Raw genomic sequence first — 15,806 nt, forward strand, 5'->3', positions numbered from 1 at the left:
GGGCACTTTGGGCATTAATCCCATTTTATTTTCAATTTAGATATAACAAGTTGACTTGTTTTGTTTATGTTCATTTTGCTGGTTGAAGCTTGCAGAAGTGAAATCATATATTCCTCTGAAAAGTTTATGCAAAATAATGAAATTTTTTTAAGAGAGATCGATGTTCTCTATACATAACATGGACAAATATGCAGCTGACACCATGTCATTGTCAACACATTATTATGTAAGCCAAGCAATTTTGGTTTCTGGTGGATTTCTGCCTACTGCAACAGCCCATGCAGTTGGCTTTAATCACATGGTAGGACATTTGATTAGTATTAGTTCCATGAGATGATGCCCAGCAGTCAGCAGATCACCCTGATATTTTTATTAGCTATTTTTTCAGTACTATCTTAGGTGAACTCTAAGCAGGGAGAAGGGCTGGCTTGTCTATGGGCATATAGTAGCAAAATTGTTACTGAGCATAAGCTAAGATAAATTCTATGAGCAAAATAGTTGGAGAAACTATGATGGTAGCTGTTGGCATATGCTGATCTCTTTGGGCATCTTATCTTGGAGGTGACCAATGAAAACTCTTGTGCCATTCCGCAGGTGGACCATAACTTTATCCACTCATTTGTGGGTGTATACAGTTGCATACAATCTTTAAATGGCAAATTTCTTTTTGGACCAGACAAAATCTCCCAACAATGGCTCATTCCTTGGTGCCCCCTTCTGCCACAACTGTAGTGCCAACTTCAATAACTCAGAAGAAGATTGCACTGCCAATCCAAAGAGCTAATGTGCAGAAAAATTATCATCTTGATCTTTCTGAGGTCCAATGTGGCAAGCTGGCTACTCAAATTAGTCACAGGAGGTATGTTTTCATTCTCAGATGATTTAAATTGATTGATATCTGTCAGGAAATAACACTGTTTCCCATTGTGGATGTAGGAATCTTGTATATGGTTTAATTGCTGCTGGATTTGGTTCACTTTGGACTCCTGGAAATGCAAATGCTGCAAAGAGGCGGCCTCCGCCGCCACCGACCGAAGAGAAGAAAGACCCTAACATGAGTGCTCTGCAGGCCAAGGTCTTTGCCAGCATAAAGAGGAAGGAGGCCATGAAAGAAGCCATGGCTAAGCTCAGGGAGAAAGGAAAGCCTGTTGACTGAAGAAAAAGAAAAACAGTATACTGTGCTGATAACTGATTCAGATTTTGTTGTAATATAGACTATGTTGTCTGTCTCTTCAGAAAATTAATACTGTTTGCCAGTTGAAACAGTAAATGAGAATTGTTTAAAACATTGAAGTACTACAATCAATTGCAATAAAATTCAGTAGTGCAGTCCTCCAGCTTGATGCTCACAATACAAGGAAAGGGAGGTGGAAATATGAAATATTTTAGGACAACTCTATCAATGTTAATGCATCACAGGCAATAATGTTCTCTTTATTTTTATTTATTTTGTTCATTTTCTTCTCTTGGAGAGCTTTTGCAGATTTGTCATTATATGTTTGAACAAGTATCAGTGAAATCAGTGATGTAGCTGGGCATGCTGAATGAGAATAGTTTGCTATCTGAATGATTGAATGAGTTGTTTTTGAAGTGTTAATTAGCCAACTAAAAATCAGATGCTGAATTTGTCAAGAAGTGGTTTGTTTGAGACCACTGGATTTGTACAATATTTAACTGTTGTGGAAATTATGCCTAATTAGTATGAATACAGACAACAAAAAATATAGTATAAAGGCTTAAATTAAATAAACTGGAAATATATAAAGTTTGATAGGTGCACATAAGCTATTCCAGACTGATCCAAATATTATATATATATATATATTCCTAACCTCATTAAAAAGTGAAGCAAGAAGAATATAATAATATCTTTTAAAATCGAAACTGAACATAGAAAATGAGAGTTGAGTATATTATTATTACCAAAAGTTTATGTGGTATGGATAAGAAAATAATTTTCAGACCCTTTATTATCACTTATTTATATGTGAAATTTATTTCCATATTTACTGTGCTAAATTATAAAAATGTCGTTTTTTTTAACTCACCTAAACCGCGTCGAAATGAGATCACTCTCCGCTTCGATCCTCCCTTCTCCCTCTCTCGCCTCGCGAGCTCGATCCTTCGGTATCTAACCATTTTTTTCTTCTTTTACTCCAAAGACTTCGTTTTTTTTTTCTTTTTTGGGGGAATCCGCCTACGTTACGATCCTCTCTTGGTCTCGTAGGTGCTCTTGGCCCGCGGCTCGAGTGGAGGGACATGTCCACCAGATGCTCGATTGCGTCGCCCACTGATGGAAGTGTTAGTGGTGAGGCTTCTCGGACCTTCGAGTGCCTTGATGGGATCCGAACCCTTGCGGAATCTGGGCGTTACAAGGTAGAGCTCAAATTTTTAGGAAAGATATTTCTTTTAGGTGATATTGATCGTTTCTTGTTGTTTTTTAATGTTTGTTGTTGTCACTGAGGAAATTGGGAGTGTACCCAAATATGACCACCTATTCGGTTTGAAATATGTGGAGATTATTGTAGCATTTGATGCATCTTGGTGTGATAGTTGAGAAAGGTAGATAAAGGTTCTGCAATTATTAGAAGACAATCTCGTAAGAGTTTCCTAACATATGTATATCGCTCCATTTTCCCAGCCTATATATGTATTCCTATGTACTTCTATGTCTATTTTCCTGACTAACCTTGAGCCGAACAAGAATTATAATCAAGTCAATATTATTGCCCAACACGAAGGTTAGACGTACTCGGTGAAGCCTGCCTAAACTACCGACCTGCATTTTTATAGCTGTGCTCCTTTTGTCTATTTTTTTGGAGTTCCCTGATGACTTCCTGAGAATGTTACTTTTTTTATCATTTCAATGATTAGTTGGAAAAGAAATTGATAAATATGCTTGAATATGATCCAAGTTTCAGTTGATTGTTGGTGTGATGATTTTGAATTTTCGTGGAGTTGATTTTCTTACAACATTAAAACCTTGTCACTCTATACTGCCTTAAATTTTCTCGTTGTTATTCAGAGTTCTTTATGACAGGCATGGTTCTTAGATCAGTTTGGGGTCCTTCATGATGGGAAAAAACCATATCCTGGTGCCATCTCAGCATGTATGTTCATTCAGTAACTAGAATGTGTTAAATATTCTATCTGAGTAGTCTTGCTTTCTTTGACCATATGTAATTGCATTTATTGATTCATGCTCTGTTATAATAGTAGAGAAGCTAGCAGTGCACGGGGCAAAGTTGGTGATAATAAGCAACTCTTCTAGACGAGCATTTACCACCATAGAGAAGCTTAAGAATCTTGGTTTTGATTCTTCTATTTTTCTTGCGGCCATCACTAGTGGAGAACTAACACACCAATACCTTCAGAGGTAAATTATTATTTTCTTTGATGAAGGTGAGATTTCATTAACTGCACAAAGATCATTTTCATTACCATGTCCTTGCATGCTGCACATAAACTGTTATGCACTCTTGATATGATATAGATGATAATTTGGGACTTGTTAACTCTTTGCCAATATATGTATATTGTAGTTCTATTTAATAGACCAAAGGATAATGGAGTAAAGGTAACTTATAAATTATCCACAGACTCTGTCGCATCATCTATGTATTCAAACTTCAAACTTCAAGTAAAGCTGGACTGCTGTAGATGTTCAAGTGGCTTAGAAATAAAACAGCAATAGAACTTCGTATTGGCAGTTTCAGTTGGCTCTGTACTAAAAAATTACGTAGAAGCACCTTAGCTGAAGAACAATGCTTCTCATCATTTAATTCTATTTTGTGAATTACAGAAGGGATGATCCATGGTTTGCAGCTCTTGGAAAAAAGTGCATCCACATGACCTGGAGTGATCGAGGTGCAATTTCTCTTGAGGTAGGTTAACCTATTACCTATATATCTTCTGTCATCTGTGGCAATACTTGCATGAAGGATTTTATTTTCATAAAGTAAAGATAAGCTAGGTAGCGATTTTAGGTTCCTGCAAATTATATAACTACCTCATCCATGACAATTTAGACTGAATTATGAGTTCAAAATGTTGATTGCATGCATTTCATCAGAAACACATACTATCAACATTAAGCTATTAGAAAGTCCTATTTGTTTTTTTAACGAACTATAATGTCCAAAGGTACTCTTGGCATTACTTTTTTGTTTTTTCCTTTCATCATTCTGACCGTGGGATGCATTTCAGGAAACATGTTTTCTTCGAATCTTTTAATTCATTTTAAATAACTTGTAGTCCTATTGATTTAAGACCATATTGAGGAAGTGGGAAGAACTTATTTCTTTTGTTGGGAATTATTTTCCTTTCTCTTTCTCAAGGATTTGATGCCATCTTGTCCCTCCCTTTTTCTGAAAAAAGTAGAAGAAAAAGATAAAGTCGAACACATTCTATATTCTCAATTTCTTTGAAAACAAAAACCAATTCAGCAAAACTTCAAAATTAATACACAATAAAATTGTTGATGAACCCAGGGCTTGTGTCTCCATCATTTAATTTTTGGGTTATGGAAAACAAGCTCATGTTTTGGGTATTTCATAATATATTCTGTTAATTCTTCTAGAGTAAATTCATCTTTAAACTTCTCCCCGACGTGTCTGTGTTGTTATAATATAATTAAAGGGTGGTCTAGAGTCTTTAGACTGAAGTACTGAACTTTGTTGACCATTTACTGCTAAGGGATTGTCTAGGACCAGAAATACAGACAGCATGTGGTTGAATAATTAAAGAAAAATAAATATAAAAGAAATTATTAAAATATATTGTGGTTTTAAGATAATTAACTTGCTTATTCAAATTTTAATTGCTATTTTGCTGAGAAATTGCGTACCTTTTTATTCAAGATGACTTGGAGTATGTGAGTCGATAAGATAACATCCTATTTTGCTACTCCTTACAAGCTGAATTTGTAAGTCTATAAATTTTCTATTCAACGTTTCTCTTTTGAACTCTTCAGGGTCTAGGCTTACAAATTGTGAGTGGCGTGGATGATGCAGATTTCATATTGGCTCATGGCACTGAGGCTCTTGGTCTTCCTTCTGGTGATGCTGTCCCAATGAATCTTGAGGAGCTTGAGCAAATTTTGGAGCTTTGTGTGAAAAGAAAAATTCCTATGGTGGTAGCAAATCCAGATTATGTTACTGTTGAAGCTAGAGATTTGCGAGTTATGCCTGGTATGATTATATCTAATATATTTCCTTTCATTTCTTGAAGTGCATCTAGATTCAAATTTTATGTACATATACATGATATAGATTATCCTCTCTGTAGCTTAGAAGTTCTTATAATATGCTGGTTTGGAGTCTCCGGACATACTTTTACTATGTTACTATGGACTTCAATCTTTCATGGTACAGATTATGATTTTTTATCGATAGTTAGTATTTGTTCATAAAATATAGTGGCCCTTATAATATGTTTAGCACAGGACATATTTTTTAAGTTTTATAACAGACTACTATATTTCATAGTAGATTTCATCTATAGCTTAGTATTTGCTCAAAAAATATATTGCTCTTTATACTATATTTAGCAGAGGACAGGCTTTTAGTGCAGACTATTATCATTCGTAGTCTATAGTGTATGCCAGTGTAATTCTTCATTTTGCATTCTGAATTCTTTATTCAATATCCATTAGTGGATGATCTTTTGCATTTTGTCAGGTACTCTAGCAGCTAAGTATGAGAATCTTGGAGGTGAAGTGAAATGGATGGGAAAGCCTGATAAGGTGAACAGCTCTTTCCTTCAGTTAATTGAGGATTGAATCATACCTGCAGAACTATGTTCTGGAGATTAGTGAGGTATCTAGAGGAAGTTAGTTTGGTTATAGACAATGGATATATGACCAACTGAAAGAGAATGCTTTTACTTGCTGTACCCGTCAGCTGATGCTTCTTTCTAGCTTCGAAGACTCCAATGATCAATTCATAAATATTACACCATATATTATTTTCATTAATATGAGAAGAGAGAGAGAGAGAGAGAATCAATCCATTATCATCATGTTTCTTTCTAGCTTTGAAGACTCCAATGATCAATTCATAAATATTACACTATATTATATTCATTAATATGAAGAGAGAGAATCAATCCATTATCATCATGTTTCTTTGCTTTGGAGCATGGATTCAGATCTTCCGAGTAGTTTTTAATGTGTCAAATTTTGCCAGGTGATCTATACATCAGCTATGGCCTTGGCTGGTGTTGATGCTTGTGACTGTATCACTGTGGGTGACTCTCTCCACCATGATATTAAGGGGGCAAATAGGACTGGAATTGCATCAGCATTTGTTACTGGTGGAATCCATGCTAATGAACTTGGACTTGGTAGCTTTGGAGAGACCGCAATATCTGAAGATGTCTCTTCCCTGTCTAGCAAATATGATGCCCATCCATCTTATGTTTTGCCATCTTTTACATGGTAGCGGGTGTAGATTTTGGTAAGTACATCTTCAACTTATTATGACTTGACTTAAAACTAGTTTTTAATAAAATAATTAGACCCAAATGGTTCTTTCCTCTATCTTACCGAGGCATCTTTTGTGACTTTTGTTTTTTGATTGAATTTGTGCTTGTGCAACATGCATTATGTAATGTCCACATGAAACAAGTGTTTTTAGATTATAACATTGCTTCAGACTTCAGTTAACATGAGTCACTTTTTCTTCACGGGCTAGGCCCCCAATGTCAAATCCTTTTGTATGTTTGATAACTTATGCTAGAAGAACGACCAAAAGAACTTTTACGAGACCATATAAATCATGTCAACTGCCAAGCACCTTCTCTTATAGAACTCATGGATAGACTTAACAGTCTAAGCTAACTCAAATGCTATTTCCGACCAGCATAGGACCATCTCTTCTTTATCTTAACTTCATTTTGAGTCACTTATCTCTCTTTTTTTTCATAAAAGAATCAATAAGTCTCTCTCATTTTCTTACAGTGACATGCAGCTTCCTGCATATATGAGACATCCGTGGAACAGTGGAAGGTTCTTGAGATTGATAGGCCAAGAAAGTCCATGGGTATCAACCTTCCTCAAGCATGAAAGCTGGTTCTTATTTTGCTGCTGGACATTGATCATCCCATTTAATTGAAATTAATTACTTTGAATTATGTGTATCATACCTATGATTTGTGAAGAATGACATTGAACCATGTGAATGTCTGTTGCAATAAACATTAACATGTCATGGAGTCAGGCAATGACAGTTATGGAATGGTGCTCATTTCACTATCTAATTGAGTGTTTTCTTACTGTTAACTTGAATTTCTGGTTGCTTAGAACATCAGAAATGAGCATTGCTTAGCTAAATATTAGGGTGCTCAAGCTTGCTTTTCTTACAGTAAGAGGCCTGAATTTATTAAACTTTATGAATCAAAGGAATGGCCTATACATTGCACACGAATGGCCTGTTTATCCCTATCTAAGAGCCCTTAGACCAGCATGGAAATAATCAAATACTACAACAATAAGTCAATGCAAGTAGAAAAGTTTAAACATTAAAATAGTTGATAGGTTTGTTGGATAACAATATGTACATATTCTATAAGTTTCGATCCTATCTGAATGCAATTCATTGATAGAGATGATCAACTGTATATAGTTCATGATATATATACATCACGAGATCATCAAATGGATTACAGCTCCAGTTTAGAAGTTCACACAGGAATTCTTCTGTCTAATAAGCAGTGAGAGATCTGAACATTTTGTGGTCAGCTGGCCCAGACGTTGATCCACTGATATCTCCCAGCACTAAAATTGCATCCAAGGCATTAGTAGAAGGCCAAGAATAATGGTCAATGTAGAAGATTATATGCTTGATAAATAGGTGTGAAAATTTTATCCCACTAATAGGAGAACTACTTAAGGATAGTTAACTATCTGATTTCTTTGTAAGGTATTGAAAATGGTTGGGAAACATGTGATATAGTAAATTAACTAATAGAAGAAACTTACCGAGGGGCGTATATGTTGGCAAGCTGACATATCTAGGGCAAGAGCTTCTTGAGTTTACAGTGCCATTCACCGTATTAGATCCACTTATGCAATCACGAGGCTGAAAATGGGAAGAAATCATTGAAGTAAGTTGCAAGATAATAGTCAGTAATACAGCTGAAAATCCGATTTGAGCCACTGATAGGAGCAAAAGGTTGGGCATTTTACAAGAACCTAAGATAAAATGCAAAAGGCAGCATTGAGGGATGATCTTATGCTATAGGGCAGTATTTTCTAGCACACAAGATGATCTGCCAAACATCAACAAGCAACATACTTATAGATCTGGACAAAAAGTTAGTTTATTAGAAGTGAGGGATGACCTTGAAATCCTTGTAGAAGCACAATTTGAGTTCCCGCAATGACCCATGCTTGCAAGCAAGTAAGGGTGTTGCTCCAAAGGACTTCTTAATGGTGGCAACAATGTCTCCTAGTGGATATCTCTCCCCATTTGCAGCTTCGATACCCGCACTACACAAAATACTCTACCAATACGAAAAACTGTTAAAGAAAATCAAATTCTGCAAGAATTAATTGACAAGTTTAATTCATGAGAGGATGATATTTAGCTCAATGCAGTTCTACTAACATGGATCTACTATGAATACTGAAATGATAGTCAATTTGCCTTTTCAAGCTCAAGAAACTTTAGTACATTAATAGGACCTAGGATTATTCATGCGAGTGAGAGAACATGAATGATGACCAAGTATAAACCCTTTCAGGAGGCATATGGGCATGATATTTGATTTTATATAGTTTCTTAATATATTGAGAATCTCAGAGTAACAAAAGAACATATTGAACAGGAATTAGTCAAGCAATAGAATATGTTCAAGAAATATGAAATAATTCTATTTCAGGCATTTGAGGAACTTGCAAACATGGTCCCTCAACTTGTCAGTTCAAAAGATTAACATTTTGCTTTTGTTATATGGTATTTTCTGTCCTGATTTTCCTAGAGTCAAACAGCATACCATATGATATGTGGATCATGAGTAATAAAATGTGCAGCTCATCAGATACTCACTTACTGCTAACAAATGCAAGTTCGTCATTACATCAGCATAGCAGTCTGAAAAGTCGGGTAGTTTATGCAAAATAAATAAGGAAAAAAAAACTGACTTTTCGGACTGAAAAACTTGATACTCCTTTTTGCAAAATCCTAACAGCAAATTGTATGTTAAGATTACATAAATTTTATCATTAAGAGAAATGCAGTTCCATTGAGCATTTATATACTTGAAATCCATTTGAGTAAAGAGGAATAAGATATCTTTGATTGGATTCAGTGAGAAACTAGGAGAACAAGAAAAGTAGCATAATCTAGAGGAACACATTTTGTCAATAAAATACAAAGAAATAACCTGCAATAGGGAAATCTTAAAATCTAGAAAAGCATCAGAGAGATGACCAACTAGAGAAGCAGAACAGAAGTATGCAAGCTACATATACTAACCGTAATATTATATTTGAAGTATAGATCCAAAGTCGTGGAGAAATAGCTATATTCATCCTGTATTACTGGGTAAGAACATGTCCCATGCTTTTCTGCCAGAAAGAAAGTCAATGTCAGGATGTTAAGGTAAGTAGAGATATAGAATGAACAATTAATGCACAACTTGAATAAACCTTGAAATCTACTCAAAATTGAACACTAGTAGACTAACAAAATTGAAGGCTCTGGCTGACAAGTTCTGTATGGCTCCACCACTGGCTGTAGCTGAAGAAGATAATTTCTATCTCTCCTTTAGTTTCTTAAGAAAAGTTTGTTATCGCAAAGCAGCAATGATATACACCATAAGTACCTAAGGATTCTTTTTTTTTTTGGCAGAGAAGGCTTGGTTGCTTAAGCTTTTACAAAGAAAACTAACAGTTAACAGTAAACCTAAGTGTCTATACCTTTTCTCTTGATTCTAAACTGAGCAGTTAAAAGTTTTAAAAAAAAAATATCTGCATGGAACACTGCATGACAAAATTTAGGCTACATTTAGTTTAAGAGAAAATGGAAGGGTTTAGGATGTAGTTAGTTTAGAGAAGACAGAAAAAGAAAACTTTTTTGTAAAATAAGTTCAGAAGTTGCATTACCCCACTGCAGTGATCCAGCAACCAATCAACACATGCGTAAGAACAATGGAATCTTGTTTAGCCATAAAATTGTTTACCAATAAGTAGAATCAGATAAATTGTTTTCTTAATTGATACCTCATGTGCCCAAAAAGGTCCTTTTCCACCATAACAAAGTGATGATGAACTGCAGTATAAGGATGGCCAGTATTTCTCGAGGGTTGGTATCAAGGATGAAATCTATGTGCAAATCAAAGCAGATGATGATCAGACTGGAACATTACAATACGTTAGAAAAATATAAACGATCCCATTATATACTAAAATATCTGCGGAGAGTGATTTTGTAAAGTGGAAACCTTTTTCATATCAAAACTAGAATGACTACAGCAAGCAGGCCAGCTGCCATCATCATAATTTTCCCAGAGTCCATCTGTTATAGAAAGTTTAACAATGAATCAGTTCACAAACCATGTCATGTGAAAGTGTCCTAGTTTAGATCAGTAGGATAATACTTATTTCATGGAGCAAGCATATTTTAGATGGAAATTTATTAAAAGTTCTTGTCCAAAATTAATGTGAATCATGTTCAATGCTGCACAATGTAATTTTTATGTACTATGTACCAAGATGATTGCCACCTCGATCCTCCATAAGATATATTTAGCACAGTTTTCCTGCTATGTGGCTTTGTAATATCCCAAGTCTTAACTCTTTCTAGAGAAGAGAAACTTAACTCTCAATCCTTCTCTTTTCTTGGTTTATCTTATGATCTTATCTATTAGAATGATCAGCATCATCTGTCTGAGCTTCCCACAGTCTACTGAAAAACTTGTCTTTGTAATCAAAATGTAGAAATTGCTGCCCAAGCAAGAGATTAATGTTTACGTTGTTTTAATAGATGCTTGTATACAGTCAGTCGAATTTCCAACAACCAATTATTATAGAAAGAGAAATTAAAATCCCATATGCAGAAAATTCACGGTAGAGTTAGAATCATGTACTTACGAATGGTAAACCACGGCAGAGAATCTGATCTGCAAATTAGAACAGATACAAAATTAGCGAACTCTAAGTCCATTTTTCTATGAGAGAAATAAAAATTTGGCGAAACCAAAATTCTCAACACCCAATTCTTTTAAGAATCATTCAGTTGGTATAAATACGATCCAGATCTTAAATTGCTCGAACGATGGAATTGGGGGGGAAACAAAGGGATTACCTGCAGCATCCATTGGAGGAGCAGCAATGGTGGGTATTCTGGCAGATGGTGCCGGGCCACTGGAGTGCCAACACGAAGTAATCGAATTCCCTTTGGCTCGAAGCTTCCGAAGAAGAGAGGAAGAATGGTAGCCAAAGGAAGGAGGCGAAGACGACGAGGGAGAGGCGGAGAAGACTACAGAGACTTGTTGAAGCCTTCTCCATCTCCCCAACTCCTCGTTCTCCTCTCTCGTTGGTTGGCTGTGCTTTGCATATAAAGACCACCAATTATTGCTGGTTTAGTAGGAGGGGTGGCAAACGTTAGACCGACCAATAACGAAACGCTAACCCAATTTTTAAATTTGTTTGAATTTAGTCTAATAAAATTTGAATTTATTTAAAGGACCATCTCTATATTTATTACCTCAATCCTCCATTTATGACTTAATCCGTAAACCCATATATATTTATAATTTAAATAAATTTATTTACAACCCGAATAATTTATGCCACCACCCTATAATTAATTATATTTATAAGTCGTGTAACATACTTAGTAAACCTATTATGCTCGTGTTTAAAAATTCTAATACATCTAATAAATTAGTATTCGTGTTTGTATTCTACATGGATGAATTATATGTAGGAATAATTTATTTAATAAAATCCTAATCGAGAAATCATTCATATTTAAGTCTCCCTCATGGTAATCAAAGATGACACGACAAATAAACAGAGTAGCATGAGACTTTATGAGAGGCAGGACAAAGTAATTCTGGGACTCATGGCTCTATCATGACTTTAGGGACCAAAGTTAAAATAAAAGAAGAGAAAACAAAGAAAATAAAGCAGAATTAGATGACCAGAATAATAATCGATAGGCAAACGAGGGAAATCCCACAAAACTACCCAGACAGACAGACAACCAACAGATTCGAAAAGGTTTTCTTGTTTTTTTTATATATTATATTACTTTGAAGGATGGGACCTCTTGTTGTTGAGTTCATGCGAGTTTGCCTGGTAGAGTTGAAGTCGGAATTGGAGTCTTTTTTTCTTACCGACCGCGATAGCTATAGTCCTTATCGTGTGTCAGCGTTGGAAGAGAGAGTGCAAGTATTCCTCGCAAGCTTTCTTTCTCTTATCTAGTTATGCTCTCACGGACATTGTTGTTATTTTTTCAGAATGCAAAACGATGGTCGACACTTATCAATCACCAAGCTCGGATGATATACCATGGCTCATTCAACCTTGAATCCGCGAGTGGACAGGATAAGTTTTTTGCTCGTAACCTTACTAACGTGGCCTTACTATCAAGATCTCACTTGTGGAGCTTGTTTTACCTTAGGTGTGTAACTCTTCATATTAATGAATTCATAACTATAATTTTCTCGCTCGAAAAAAAAAAAAAAGAGTTAGAAGACTAGTTATGAGTTGAACAAAATATTAACTCTCCCTACATACAGAGGCGCTTAGGCCTATTAAACGTTAGCCAATATAATAAATTATCTAATCTAAATTTTAAATTATATGTATTACTGAACCACTAGATACTATAAAAATCTATTCTAAACTGTCGGAATTGCCGAACTAGTTTACCAAATAGCCTAGTTAGAGTTAGATTTCAGAACATTGTTAGTGATGAGATAGGTACCTAACTGTTCTAGTAATGTTCGGCGGCTGTGATGAAAAGATAAAAGAAATCGTTCGTTTGTTGAGTTGTCCCATAAATCCTGGTTTCCTGATAGGGACAGATGTCGCCCAAATGCTCTCACTCTCTTCCTGCACCGTGCCAGAAAGACGTGGCATCCTCCGTCCTCTCATCATTGTGTTCTTATATGTATTAATGTCCTCATTCCTGACGACTGAAATTTTGACCTCGTGTCTTTATAGTTATATTCTTTATATATGCAAGGATACAACACAGAAATCATTCACTCTCCCAATCCACAGCACCTTCTTCTCACTCCACATAATTTATCACTGTCTTGGAAAAAGAAAAACAGAGAAATGGTGGAGAAGGAAAACTGCGGCCACGTCCTCTTCCTCCCTTACCCAAACCAAGGCCACATCAACCCCATGCTCCAATTCGCCAAGCGCCTCACCTCCTACCACCTCCGCTGCACCCTCGCCGTCACCCGCTTCATCCTCTCCTCCACCCACCCGACCCCTGGCCCGGTCCACCTCGCCCCCATCTCCGACGGCTTCGACCGAGTTGGATTCTCCGGAGCGGAATCCATCGAGGCTTACCTCACCGGGCTTGAGTCAGCCGGCTCGGAAACCCTCGACGCCCTCCTCCGCTCCGAGTCGGCCGCCAGCCGCCCGGTCCAAGTAGTCGTCTACGACGCCTTCCTTCCGTGGGCCCAGCCTGTCGCGCGGCGCCGGGGCGCGGCGGCGGTGGCGTTCTTTACCCAGTCGTGCGCCGTCGACGCGATCTACTCGCAGGTGTGGGAGGGGAAGGTGAAGGTTCCGGTGGAGAGCGGGCCGGTGGAATTGACCGGTTTGCCCCCGCTCGAGCCGGGGGATTTTCCTTCATTTCTGCCTGGGCCGGGTGTCTACGCAGCTTATTTAGTGAGGGTGCTGGAGCAGTTCAAGGGGTTGGAGACGGCGGATGAGGTGTTTATGAACTCCTTCTATGAGCTCGAACCTGAGGTCCGACAAAAATTTATCGAAAGCACACCCTATATTTTACTCTTATCGTAGTTTCCTACAATACCACACTGACATTTATCAATTAACCCATAAAATATGACATTCCGAGCAGGAAGCCAAGTACATGTCGTCGACATGGCGGGCGAAGACCGTCGGGCCGACGGTGCCGTCCTTCTACCTCGACAACCGCCTTCCTTCCGACGACGCCTATGGCTTCCACCTCTTCACTCCAACCACCATTCCCTGTATCTCCTGGCTCGACTCCAAGCCACCCCACTCCGTCGTCTACGTCTCCTTCGGCAGCATGACGGTTCCGCCCCCGGCTCAAATCTCCGAACTCGCCCACGGCCTCCTCAACAGCAACAAAACCTTTCTCTGGGTCGTCAGATCCTCGGAAGCCTCAAAATTGCCGGAAGATTTCTTGGAGAAATCCAAGGAGAGAGGGATCGTGATCTCTTGGAGCCCCCAGTTGGAGGTGCTGGCCCACGAGGCAGTGGGGTGCTTCTTTACGCACTGCGGGTGGAACTCGACGATGGAGGGGATCGCGCTGGGGGTGCCAATGGTGGCAATGCCGGGTTGGACGGATCAGCCGACGAACGCTAAGTACGTGGAGGGGGTGTGGGGTGTCGGGGTGAGGGTGAAGGCGGAATGCGGCGGCGGCGGGGAGGGGTTGGTGAGGAGGGAGGAGGTGGAGAGGTGCGTGAGGGAGGTGATGGAGGGGGAGAGGAGTGGGGAGTATAGGAGGAGGGCAAAGGAGTGGGGGGAGAAGGCTAAGGCGGCGGTCGGGGAGGGAGGCAGTTCGGATAGGAATATTATTGAGTTTGTGGCTAAGTACGGATCGAAGTAATTAATTTGCTACATTAGCCATTAGGTTGTGGGTTTACTACAATTGCTTGCCTTGAAGTCAGCTTTGATCCGAACTCATCGGAACAATGCTTATGTGTACTCTTCTCTTAGCCCCGTCCACTCGCCGAATAAAAGTGGAATATGCATAAATATTATAATTTTTAATATGAAAAGAAAAGGCCTAATATACCATTGACTATATATTAAACTAGTAGTAATAATAATAGTATTTTTTAAATAATATTATTTTTTTATTAAAACTACAGACTTAAAATATTCTATATACCTAATAATTATACACTGATAATGCAGAGTTATAAGTCCGCATTGTAGAAAAATAACTTCGCATATTTATATAAAATAACCATACACTAAATAAAGTGACGCTATGGGTTAATACAATGTTATAAGCCCCTACTACGGTGTAACGTAAAGTTATAAACATGCACTCTATATAAACTAACTGTACACTAGATAAATAAATAAGCACTACGGTTAATACAAGGTTATAAGCCCGTATTGTAGTGTAATACAAGATTATAAACCATCATCGCAGTGTAATGCGAGGTTAGTATATAAAATAACCGTACACTAGAAAAAATAAATGAACTACAGGTTAATATAATATTATACGTCTACACTATGGTGTAATGTAAAGTTATAAGTCTGCATTGCGGTATAATGCGAGGTTATAAGCTCGCACTAAATATAAAATAACCATATACTAAAAGAAATAAATAAGCATTGCGGGTTAATACAGAGTTATAAATATACACTGTAGTGTAATGTAGGATTATAAGCTCACACTGCGGTGTATTGTGAGGTTATAAGCTCGTATTATGGAAAAAGTATGTAGGCTTTATTTTTTCTCTTGTGCATAGTTTACCGGTTCAAAAAAATAAATAAAATCTCAACTGTAGGTGAGATGACTAATATTTAAAAGGAAAGATAAATGAGAGAAAAAATACCTAAACTATAGTTGAGATTATTGATATTTAATATAAGAGATAGTGGAGAGAGAGAATGT

The 15,806-nt window shown here is 37.4% G+C and overlaps 4 protein-coding genes across 6 annotated transcripts; 3 read left to right on the forward strand and 1 right to left on the reverse strand.

Moving 5' to 3' along the window:
• Nucleotides 1-424: 424 nt before the first annotated feature.
• LOC140774274 (uncharacterized) lies at nucleotides 425-1,329 on the forward strand. The gene is made up of 2 exons (XM_073117196.1): nucleotides 425-859; nucleotides 937-1,329. The coding sequence occupies exons 1-2, from the start codon at nucleotides 693-695 to the stop codon at nucleotides 1,154-1,156; spliced, it is 387 nt and encodes a 128-aa protein (XP_072973297.1). The 5' UTR covers nucleotides 425-692; the 3' UTR covers nucleotides 1,157-1,329.
• A 697-nt stretch (nucleotides 1,330-2,026) lies between these two features.
• On the forward strand, nucleotides 2,027-7,279 carry LOC140772822 (uncharacterized). Of its 3 annotated transcripts, none has more exons than XM_073115024.1 (9): nucleotides 2,027-2,127; nucleotides 2,228-2,376; nucleotides 3,041-3,110; nucleotides 3,217-3,376; nucleotides 3,803-3,884; nucleotides 4,973-5,189; nucleotides 5,679-5,743; nucleotides 6,186-6,459; nucleotides 6,969-7,279. In XM_073115024.1, the coding sequence occupies exons 1-8, from the start codon at nucleotides 2,028-2,030 to the stop codon at nucleotides 6,438-6,440; spliced, it is 1,098 nt and encodes a 365-aa protein (XP_072971125.1). In that variant the 5' UTR covers nucleotide 2,027; the 3' UTR covers nucleotides 6,441-6,459; nucleotides 6,969-7,279. The 3 variants fall into 3 exon arrangements, with proteins under 3 accessions (XP_072971125.1, XP_072971124.1, XP_072971126.1); XM_073115023.1 differs by having other exon boundaries at nucleotides 6,186-6,455; nucleotides 6,959-7,279; XM_073115025.1 differs by having other exon boundaries at nucleotides 6,186-6,455.
• Nucleotides 7,280-7,502: 223 nt separating this feature from the next.
• Nucleotides 7,503-11,552, reverse strand: LOC140774732 (ribonuclease 2-like). The gene is made up of 9 exons (XM_073117825.1): nucleotides 11,307-11,552; nucleotides 11,093-11,121; nucleotides 10,444-10,517; nucleotides 10,223-10,324; nucleotides 10,106-10,109; nucleotides 9,477-9,568; nucleotides 8,341-8,502; nucleotides 7,979-8,078; nucleotides 7,503-7,774 (listed from the first exon to the last, which is right to left on the reverse strand). Exons 1-9 carry the CDS (start codon nucleotides 11,507-11,509, stop codon nucleotides 7,701-7,703), a joined length of 840 nt encoding a protein of 279 aa, XP_072973926.1. The 5' UTR covers nucleotides 11,510-11,552; the 3' UTR covers nucleotides 7,503-7,700.
• A 1,667-nt stretch (nucleotides 11,553-13,219) lies between these two features.
• On the forward strand, nucleotides 13,220-14,955 carry LOC140774731 (UDP-glycosyltransferase 79-like). The gene is made up of 2 exons (XM_073117824.1): nucleotides 13,220-13,933; nucleotides 14,046-14,955. Exons 1-2 carry the CDS (start codon nucleotides 13,292-13,294, stop codon nucleotides 14,778-14,780), a joined length of 1,377 nt encoding a protein of 458 aa, XP_072973925.1. The 5' UTR covers nucleotides 13,220-13,291; the 3' UTR covers nucleotides 14,781-14,955.
• Nucleotides 14,956-15,806: the final 851 nt, after the last annotated feature.

This window comes from Typha angustifolia, chromosome 13, assembly GCF_048772165.1.
Source record: "Typha angustifolia cultivar Huaian chromosome 13, ASM4877216v1, whole genome shotgun sequence".
NCBI lineage: Eukaryota > Viridiplantae > Streptophyta > Magnoliopsida > Poales > Typhaceae > Typha > Typha angustifolia.